At 49.5% G+C, this 10,191-nt stretch overlaps 3 protein-coding genes across 4 annotated transcripts; 1 reads left to right on the top strand and 2 right to left on the bottom strand.

The window, feature by feature from the left end:
• Nucleotides 1-1,962: 1,962 nt before the first annotated feature.
• Nucleotides 1,963-2,616, bottom strand: LOC120667670. The gene has a single exon (XM_039947699.1). It carries the CDS (start codon nt 2,614-2,616, stop codon nt 1,963-1,965), a length of 654 nt encoding a protein of 217 aa, XP_039803633.1.
• Nucleotides 2,617-2,770: 154 nt separating this feature from the next.
• LOC120667672 (metalloendoproteinase 1-MMP-like) lies at nt 2,771-4,011 on the top strand. Its single transcript, XM_039947700.1, has 3 exons — nt 2,771-2,779; nt 2,867-3,822; nt 3,855-4,011. The coding sequence occupies exons 1-3, from the start codon at nt 2,771-2,773 to the stop codon at nt 4,009-4,011; spliced, it is 1,122 nt and encodes a 373-aa protein (XP_039803634.1).
• A 382-nt stretch (nt 4,012-4,393) lies between these two features.
• On the bottom strand, nt 4,394-8,688 carry LOC120665126. 2 transcript variants are annotated; one of them, XM_039944573.1, is made up of 8 exons: nt 8,264-8,688; nt 6,864-7,008; nt 6,639-6,789; nt 6,426-6,551; nt 6,261-6,341; nt 5,800-5,992; nt 5,436-5,706; nt 4,394-4,978 (listed from the first exon to the last, which is right to left on the bottom strand). In XM_039944573.1, exons 1-8 carry the CDS (start codon nt 8,453-8,455, stop codon nt 4,764-4,766), a joined length of 1,374 nt encoding a protein of 457 aa, XP_039800507.1. In that variant the 5' UTR covers nt 8,456-8,688; the 3' UTR covers nt 4,394-4,763. The 2 variants fall into 2 exon arrangements, with proteins under 2 accessions (XP_039800507.1, XP_039800508.1); XM_039944574.1 differs by lacking the exon at nt 8,264-8,688 and adding an exon at nt 7,314-8,160.
• Between the last annotated feature and the right edge of the window lie 1,503 nt (nt 8,689-10,191).

Consider the following 10,191-nt stretch of genomic DNA (forward strand, 5'->3'; position numbering starts at 1 on the left):
GTGGCCATGCCACCCCAACTGGCCAGGGACGGGACAGTAGCTAGACAACCCGTCGCCCAAGAAAACCAACCTGACACAAGCCTCTCCACTCCCGACCGACCGGGCGGGGCCCGACGACTGACGAAGATAAAGGACCCCCGGACGGAACCAGGACACCACAATAGATATATGTAAATAGAGGGCCCCACCTTGAACTATAAAAGGGAAAGCCCCCCACGTAGGAGAGGGTTCGACTCCGAGAGATTCAAGCTCGAGAGAACATACTGCTTGAAGGCTTTTAAGCTCCCCTCCGTACATTTGAGCACCTTGGGCTCGAGCGCAATAGAGCGAGAGAACCACCCCCATACTGGACGTAGGGCACTTTCCGGCCCGAACCAGTCTAAATCCTCGAGTCTTTGTGTGCTAGACCATATCCGATCAAACGCACAATACACTAGCAATCGAGTAGTTTGATAGTTGGTCATTTCCCGAGCCGACAACAGTCCAATACAGATCGGGTATGTCAGTGTCTTACAGAATAATAACGAAGTACATATCAAATACCATAAACCATAAAGCACCATTAATCCATCGAAAAAATAGCACCATAGTATATAAATGACAACCGGAATATAAGATACTAGAAAGATGTATTTACAGAAGACACATATAACAGCATTGTCAAAGAAGCAACGAGAAGCCACATTTTACAAGAGACTAAGCTACGTATGATTAGGATCCTCGTAATTCACAATTTGCTGCCATCATTCTGGATTACCCGACCTCTGTAGAAGCATGGTACACCTCTGTAGAAGCATGGTACAGACAAGCCACTTCACAAAGTCACTCGCACTGCAGATCTGATTTCCCTACAGGGGGCATAGGATTAAAATTGATGATTCCAAATTCCCCAAACAATACAAGATAGAAAAATAGTAACTCAAAGAAACCTTGGTAAGATAAGTTCAAACAACAGTCATCAACATTCTTCAAAGAATATGGAACTAACTGAGACAAAAAAATCCTCATTTCAATTGACTACGTACTTGGAATTTATATGCGTCGAGTATTTGTAGAAGCTCCATTTCAGAACCAGAGAATGATTCACCTCCATCGTACATAAAAGGAAAAAAATGCAGTTGACAGTCCTTGCTCACTGCGAAATCATTTGTGACAAGCTGCCTTAATACTTCAACTCCACCTAACCTGAATACCTAGGTAATCCTTACTAATACGAGCAAGGGTCTCCTTGATCGGCATACAATTTTCAACTACCCTTCTACTAGCACTATGAATACCAAAAACTCTGAAACTATCTTGTTTATTGAACTTAATCTGCTTACTACAATCAACCACAATCTCATGCCGATTCTGATCAACATGGCTCATCAACCATATTATAGTTTAGGGACGATAATGGCTATTTCGCCAAAAAAAAAGGTAAGGTGTGAAGTGACAAAGCTACATGCTCATCCCACTCGCTCGTTGAACGACTGTTTATCCGTACAGATTGCATTGTCATCTGCCTCTAGTTTGACCTCGCGGGTCAGTGTCAGCTGAATGACAATGGTCGTATACGCATTACAGGATGGTACTAAAACTGTTTTTCAAGAACCATTATGAACTTTACAGATACATTAAGACTGCTAGTCAAAGGGATAAAATTCATCAGAACCAGAAAAAAATAAAGATCTAATGAACTATCCGAAGAAGCAGCCTCGCTCGATCCAGCGCTTGCTCAGTCCATTCTTGATCTGAGTGGGGTTTGGCCACTTCCGCAACGTTTGCTCTCACGTCCTTGTCCCAGTCGGCAGTCGCCCGGCTGGCCCTCCGCCGCCTCGCTCCTGTTGCCTCAGATGCACCAGTGACCGCCCAGCCCTGCCTCCATGTCGTTCCAGGCTCTGGCTTCCTTCCTCGTGTACACGCGTCGATCTTCTCATCTCGCATCTATCGGTCATTTAGTCTTGCTCGATCCCCAAGAAGTCAGGGAACCTCTTGCGCCGGTCGCCGGACCACCTCACGCTCGTGCAGCATGCCACGCCGGTCGTCCTCAGCCTTCTCAAACACGGCGGAGGGCACGATCCCTACCCACACCCCCGGGCCGTGGTAGGCCTGCCGGCAGAGGGTGTGCGCCACCGTGTTTCCCTCCCGGTACACGTGCCGGACATCGCAGCCGGGGAAGCGTCGCAGAAGCCCGACGATCTCTGCATGCATCGCCACCGGGATCCTCGTCTGCGTCTCCTCGCCGCGCAGCAGCTGCACCAGCACGAGGTCGTCACCCTCGACCACCACCCGCCGCAGGCCCAGCCCGAGCGCGAGGCGCAGCCCGCGGATCATGGCGCGCGCCTCGACGATGCCGACCGTCGAGTGCTTCGTCGGCTCGGCGAAGGCGAGCACGACGCGGCCGGCGCTATCGCGGATCGCGCCGCCGATGCTGGCCCGCCCGGAGCCGTCGTGGTAGACGGATCCGTCGAAGTTGATTTTGAACCAGCCGTGAGGTGGCGGCGTCCACTGGACCAGCACGACGCGGGACGACGGCTGGAACGGCCGCGCTGCCGGCGACAGCCGCGTCGCGCGATGGCAGGGGACCGGCAAGAACGGCCCCGCCGCGGGGAGGAGGGAGGTGGGGCACGCCATAGCGCGGCTGTGGTTTGGGCTTCACTGGATTAGGGCGGCCATTCTGAGAAGGATCGCGACGTTTTATAGGTGACCTGCTCCGTACTCGAGTTCGGAACCGAGGTCCGGCCAGCTGGCGATAGGAATCCGAATCCGACAATACCTCAACGAAGCCATGTCTTCTGTATGGTAATAAATGAGCCGCGTACTTTTGACGGCGCAATAGAAGCAGAACAGTTAGTTGACTGCGCGTTGACCACGGCGAGTCGAGCTAACGAGAACAAACCGACCGCCACGTACTGCCACCTCCGCACGTGGCTCCGATGCTCCCGTGGCGCCGGGCGGCGTGCCTCCTGCTGGTGGCGCTGCTGGTTGGCATCCTCTCGTGCCGCCACGTCGCCAACGCCGCACGCCCCGCGCCGGCGGCCGCCGCGGTGCTGCACCGGCACCCGGGCGGCGCGGCGCCGTTGCGCTCGCTGAAGCACCTGCAGGGTGCGGGGCGGGGCGGGGCGGCCGCGTCGCGGGCCTCGCCGAGCTGAAGAGGCACCTGGCGTGGTTCGGGTACCTGCGCCCCGGGGCGGAGCACAACGACGCGTTCGACGACCGCATGGAGGCCGCCGTGAAGCGGTACCAGTCCAGGCTCGGCCTGCCGGCCACCGGCCGGCTCGACCCCGCCACGCTCGGCCTGATCACCTCGCCGCGCTGCGGCGTCTCCGATGGCCGCGTGTCCGTGGTCATGTCGGACTCAGCGGCCAGCCGGTTCACGTTCTTGGACGGCGAGCCGCGGTGGGCCGGTTCGGGCCCTCTGGTGCTGACGTACTCCGTCTCGTCGTCGGCAGCCACCGTCGGCTACCTGCCGCCCGAGGCCGTGCACGCCGCGTTCCGGAGCGCGTTCGCGCGGTGGGCGAAGGTCATCCCCGTGGAGTTCGCCGAGATCGACGAGGACTACTCCTACCACAAGGCCGACATCAGGGTGAGCTTCTACGAGGGCGACCACGGGGACGGGTCGCCGTTCGACGGCGAGGAAGGCGTCGTCGCCCACGCCTACAGCCCGAAGGACGGGCAGGTCCACTTCGACGCGGCAGAGCGTTGGACACTGGACGTGGACAGCGAAACGGAGGCCATAGACCTGGAATCCGTGGCGACACATGAGATCGGGCACACCCTCGGGCTCGGGCACTCGTCGTCGCCGGAGGCGGTCATGTACACTCGTCGTCGCCGGAGGCGGTCATGTACCCGTACATCAACTGCGGGGAAAGGAAGGTGGAGCTCAGCGTAGACGACATCGAGGGCGTTCAGCTGCTGTACGGGTCCAACCCACGGTTCAGGCACGAGCAACAGGACCCCTCTCCCAGTCTCCCTCCGTGTCACCGGGAAGAAGCAGCTGGCTTGGTTCTGTTAGCTTTGTTTGGGTAGTCTTGGTCATGCTAGTGACACATTTGTAAAATAGACATGTTTTCAATATCCAAGTGTATAGTTAAGGAGCACTTTTTATGAGGAAGTATGACCATCAACTAAATAAACAACATAGTACATTTTTATTTTGTAAAAGAAGATCCAGACCAAGCCAAAGCAACAAATTAGAAGAAAATAAAAATACATGTACAAGAAGTGGTGAGTTTTTTTTTCTTGGTGAGCCTTTAATTAATTTAGCATAATCAAAGCTTGTAAGGTGCCCACGGCGCAATATTCAGGACAATGCTTGTACTTCCAGCAAGCATTACTCCTCTCACGAGGCCTTCAGAACCCAGACATGCAGGATTAAGATTCCCAGTTCGGGGCATATGGTACATCACAATGGAAGCATTTCAACGGATGAGAACTCAACGAATAAATTTCGTTACGAGCAAGGTACATCCGTTACACTTGAACTCACTCTGGGACTGAGTTGAGGGGCATGATCAACATTTCCAAAAGCTACAGGCTAAGGTGAAAACGCTGTTGAGTGTCAATTCTACAACAAATCTGAGGGGGTTCTGGATGGATGGAGAACTATTGGCAGGCAGGGATAAATAAGAATCGCCTCAAAAAAATGAAGCATCTCTAGGTACCTGGGCCCTGGGAGCTGGGGGTTCCTCTTCATAGCCCCACCACATGAGGTACTGGCTGTTAATACACATACAGGTGAAGCTGAAGAGCACCATGCTGCAGGTGAAAGCTTTCAGCTTTCAGTTCGACCACACATGAACAAGGCCATGCTGGTTGCCAGTGTAGATCTCATCATGCTCTTCATCGAAGTACAGAGCTGTGATGTCCTCAAGGGCCTCAGATACTGTATTCTGGAACTTCCATGCTTTCTTTTGCTTGCATGAATTTCCATTTCCAGGGTTTATTTTTGCCAAGCATTTTCCTGTCAGTATGCTGCTTATGTTTATTGAGCCAGCTGCATTGTAGGAAAGAGAGATTAGTGTTCCAATCAGCCTATGAGAAATCTTTGTGCACCATACATGCAATATCATGCCCATTATCCATTATCTTAAAGGCTGTAGGAAATGCAGCGTTTTTAGAAAAGAAGTCCCATGTCAATACCATGCATGTGACATTTTATGCACATGACTCTGAAGTGCCACCCAAAACAAGATATCAACTTATCAATGAACAAAATCCAGGTTAGACCAAAACACACAAATAATCGTAGGTTTAATCATTAAAACACATGACAAGCTAGTGCAAAAGCAATTTTAGTTCAAATAGTTCAATCTGAGGAGCACATGAAACATGTTGTTAGCAATGGAAGAATTACAAGGTTAAAATCAAAAGAACATAGCTACTGGAGTGCAAAAGGCACTGTAGTAAAGAATTGCATGAGCAATTGAACAATATATTAAAAAAATGCTCACCATTTTCTTCTGAAGAAGAATCAGTGGAATCAGCCTTGCAGTACGAAATAATAAGATCTTGATCACTTGTTATGTATATGTTGTTCGTGTTGCAGTCAGGGTGCCACAACAGGTGATCTTCAAATGATGTGACCAGTTCACCTCGAAAGTTCCAAACTGCTACCGATCGATTCCGGAAAGTCAAGAACAGTTGCAGCTCATACAGAAAAATAAAGGCAGATGGAGTCATAAACTCAGTCCTGCTGACTTCTGTCAATTGGAAATTCCTTACCTACATACATTAGGTACACAAGTGAATCCAAAGTTAAAACCCAAATTACGAAACAAATATGCTTTTGTTTGATTGCATTAGGTAAATGCTTACATCAAGAATTTGAAGATTCTCTCCGTCCTGCTTGACCAGAAGCTTTTCATTGAACTGCTCAATGAAATCAACCTTCTTGTTACGATGGAGTAGATGAGTGAAGGACTTCAAGACTGTACCATCCTCAATGGAAAGAATCTTCAGAGGAACAGAGCTGCTTGTTCTTATATAAATCAATAGCATTATCCCAGGGCTGTCCCCCAAAAAAAACAGATAATTTGAGGTCAGACAAATGCAAATTGCACTAGTAAAGAATCAAAAGTATGTTAAGCTGAACGAAATGATGAGCTGTAAAAGCTACTAAAGATGTTTTAAGTGTACAACTTGTTGCTGTTGAATTATCAAAAGAGACATTAAAATGATGGCTAATCAATTTACTTGACATCAAAATGGAAACAAACATCAAGAGCATCTGGCAGGGTAACACGCAGGACAAGGGTAGGAAGGAAACATCAAAGTACCTGATCTTTATTTCTTGGACATTCTGATCAGATACCGAATACAGCAATGTGTAGTTTTTCAAATCAAACACCTTGTATGTGCTGCATTTAGATAAGATGGCATCAGAGCAGATTCACAAAGTATTCACTTTCTCAGACATTACTCAAGTCAGTGACTCAATGTACCTGTCTTGAGCAGAGTAAGTTAAAACCTTTCCATTGACATCATCAAACTCCACAAATCCAGGCCATTTCAAGGACTCAGTCTCGAAAAGAGGGAAACCAGCATCTGGTTGTCCACGCCGAATGTACCTTGAATAGTTTAAAGTTTTCTTAAGGATGACATGGTAAAGAAAAAAAGCAATTGCATTGACAAAGCGTATGGAACCAAAAGCATACTCTATTCGAGTTGTTCTGCACCGCAGAGCACTGAAATTTTCAGAACCATATACTGACACAGTAATGAGTGAATCATTATTCTTGTTGTAAAATAAACTGCGAATAACTTCATCAGGGCTTCCGTTCAGAAAGCATATTCTCTCATTTGTCTCTGGAAATATAAAAGGTGAATCTCAGGACAGCCAGATGAAGCAGAAATGGAACAAGAAGACAACCATACCATACCTCTACTAAAAGCAGCACATACTCCTGACTGTGATAGTGCAAAGACTATATCACGCGCGGCAACTATCTCAATGATTTTTGACCTTTTCCTCAAGTAAGGGAGTAGCAAACTGTTCTCCTTAGGGTCATGAGTGTCAAACTCTTCCTAAAAGTAACAGCAAAGATGCTTTATTAGAGACTTCAAGTGCAGTCAAGTGATGGTACCAAGAACATGACTTAAGATATATTCATTGCTGCACAATAAATAGTGATAAAAGGTCAGCTATTGCAAAGGTTGACGGTTCTAATACGGTGATTTCCAGCCACGAAATGCTTGTGGTTGAGCATTGGAGTGCCAATGATAACAAGTTTAGTTAGTAGCTGATTCCAGCATACAGTGCTAAATTCATTATTCAGAAAGATTCATGAACAACAAAGGCATCAAGTGGCACAAAGGAAACACTCAGATACCTGGTTAGGAGCTGATTCCAGCATTTGTACCCCAACTTGGTAACAATGAGACCACAGCAAAGGCTAGGCACGCAAGCGGGATTGTCCACAAATAGGCCATTTTTTTTGCCTATGTGTGCCTATGTGTGGACTCCCGGACAAGCCCACTTGCATTCCTAGCAAAGACCAAGGAATTATAATTTGGCAATTGCTATAGCCTACAGAGGATAAACAAATTGAAGCAATCACAAAAGATCAGACTTCAACAATCTCAAACATCAGCGCACAGTCCTCTTTTCTTTCTTTCCTGACCAAGCAGATATCAATGCACCCTCAAAAAAATGCCGCAAACTGGACAAACAATAAGCATTCAAATGCTTAAACAGCCAGTGTTAAGTCACAAAGGGATTTGACACAAGGTTGCACATAGGAACATCAAACTTGGCCGCTACTCAAACAAGCATCGCTAATATGAGCCACACCACATGTATCAAACGACTATCCAGTATACCGGTCAGCACTGAACTCCATCTCAGTTACCAAGAATTTGTTTTTTTTTTCGAGCCGATGGCAGGAGCTCCGCCAACAATATGTGAGAAGAAGTGAGAAGGATCAACCAAATAGAAAAGGTATGTTTCCCATGTACAACAGTCGTGCCATGACCTGAGGTTTAAAGAAGAAGCCAAAGGCATCAGGGAAAGGAAAAAGGCGATCAGCAGCCATAGGAGTGACCGACAAGAATTCAAAAGCATACTCAGCAGATCTCCGCTCCCACTAAATCTAGGTGCCCACCACAACGAAAAATCGGTCAGCCCAAGCTAAACACCAGGTCCGTGAACAAAGCCGCCCCTTCTTTCAACCCCAGCCCGCAATTACTCGCATCCAGCACGGGAGCCTAACCCCGCCACTGGGACGCGCGAAAGGGATCTAAATAAAGCTTGAGGTAGTGGTGACCGGGCTATGGGGGCAACCTGGAGCTGTATGTTGCGGAAGCGCTCCTGTGTGGCGCTCATGGCGAAGGCGCGGTCGCGGCGGGAGCTGATCTCCCGTCGCTGCAGCTTCCGCACGCTGCTCACGACCGACTCCTGTCTCGGCCTCTTCCTCGCCACCACCCGCCGCCCGCTGCACGGGCGCGGGCTCGCCGAGATCCGCCTCGGCTCCATCTCCGCCCCCCGCCGCCGGGCCTCCCACAGCAACCCCGCCGCGCTCGCCGCCGAAAAGATAAACTTTGGGGGCCGGCCTCGTCAAGCCTCCGATACGAGCGGCATCCTGGCACGGCGGAGCTAGCTCCCCGGTGAGGCCTAGGGTTTGGGAGCTCAAGCTCAGCTGGGAAATTGGGGGGAGGGAGAGAGAGAGAGAGACGAGATGGGTGGGAAATTGGGCAGGTGTTAAAGATGAGGTGCCCTGTGACATCTGACATGTGGGGACAAAATGTCAGAGAGACGAGGGCTGCGCGGGCGGGATCGAAGCGGTGGCTACGCTGGTTTGAATTTTTCGGGGTCGTGTCCGAGCGAACGGGACCTGGCCTCCTCGGGTGAACATCACTGATACTTGGGACCCAGATTTGGTTGGACCCACTGATCAGTGATGAAGGCTCGGAGTACGTTGGTACTGTGCGAGATGCTATTTCATTTTCATACCACGGGGAGCTGGGGCTCAACCTGGACTGTTGAGCGTTTCCACTTTTGGAAGGGATTGCTTTTGGTTCGAAATTTGAATGAAGCCCGTTGGTTGTTGCCGTAAAAGGAAGGAAATTCAGAAGGCTAGAGCCTAGAAGCCGTGGAAATATGAATTTGAAATTTGAAAAAAAAACATACGATTTTGTTGTCGAGAGGGAGGAAAAACAGGGGGGTATGGAATCAAAATTGAGTGAAGCACATGGTTTTCTTGTTGAGAAAAAGGCAGTTGAAATATTAAATCGGCATATGTCACGACCCAAAATTTATCAACATGCTTAACAAATAATCAAGAGCATCATGAGCATCACTAGAGCATAATGTAGCATCATGTGCATGTGCTTGCATACAATTATTTAATTTTTGTGCTTGCTTGAAGTGAATGCTTGTGAAGGAAGTTTGAATTTTGCTATAGAACTGTGCCCCCAAAATTGTTATTAAAATACTATATTTTAAATGTCGAATTTAAAATATTTTTGTGGAATTTTATCACCTTTGAACCGAGCCATAAAATTCTTGAAATATTTAAAAATAGCTGCCTTGTTTATTTTACTGTGACCAATCTACAAAAGATTTTTGAGTGATTCTTATCGAAAAATGATCTTGGAGATTTTATCTAGCTTCAATAAAAGTTTCGTGATTTTTAGAACCCGGGAAGTCACTGTTTTCGAATTTTGAAATCGAACCGGCATTTCTCATTTTCCCTTCCTCGCGGGACCCACCCGTCAACGTCGCCTCCCTCCTTCCCTGCTGCATCTCGCGCCCTAGTTGGCCACCATGGGCGGCGCTCCGCTGCGGCGGCCATCCGTTGGCCACCATGGCCGGTTGCTGCGGTACCCATCGGCCACATGTTCCTTCTTCCTCCTCTTTAAAGCGCCCGGCCCCTGTTTTCCCCAAACCCTAGCCCCAAATCCCCTTTCTCCACCTCCATTGCAGCCGCCCCCAAGCATCTTCCTTGCTGCAATTCGCTCCTCCGGTGATCCTCCCTCTAATTCCTTACGCGGGGAGCTTCTCCTTCCTCCCCTCGACGGATTCCGGTGCTCACCCAGCCTCCTCCTTCGCTTGCAGGGCCTCCCCGCCGTCGGCATCCGCACGCCGCCGCCGGAGCTCGTCGGGCCGCCTCCATGCCGCCGTTCCACCCCTTCCGAGCCTCTGGTGAGGCTCGACGACTGGTCCTCGTCCTCGTGCGCGCTCCCCCGCCGTTCCCCACCGTCCTCCGCCGG

The sequence above is a fragment of the Panicum virgatum genome, chromosome 3N (genome assembly GCF_016808335.1).
Source record: "Panicum virgatum strain AP13 chromosome 3N, P.virgatum_v5, whole genome shotgun sequence".
Lineage (NCBI taxonomy): Eukaryota > Viridiplantae > Streptophyta > Magnoliopsida > Poales > Poaceae > Panicum > Panicum virgatum.

Bases quoted from the DNA above. Each gene is read 5' to 3' on its own strand.
- LOC120667670 (XM_039947699.1), bottom strand. From the start codon at position 2,616: ATGGCGTGCCCCACCTCCCTCCTCCCCGCGGCGGGGCCGTTCTTGCCG.
- LOC120667672 (XM_039947700.1), top strand. The intron at 3,823-3,854 runs GTCATGTACCCG...CTGCGGGGAAAG, and splicing joins ACTCGTCGTCGCCGGAGGCG to GAAGGTGGAGCTCAGCGTAG.
- LOC120665126 (XM_039944573.1), bottom strand. From the start codon at position 8,455: ATGGAGCCGAGGCGGATCTCGGCGAGCCCGCGCCCGTGCAGCGGGCGG. The intron at 6,552-6,638 runs GTATGCTTTTGG...AAACTATTCAAG, and splicing joins TGCAGAACAACTCGAATAGA to GTACATTCGGCGTGGACAAC. The intron at 5,707-5,799 runs GTAAGCATTTAC...TAATGTATGTAG, and splicing joins AGAATCTTCAAATTCTTGAT to GTAAGGAATTTCCAATTGAC.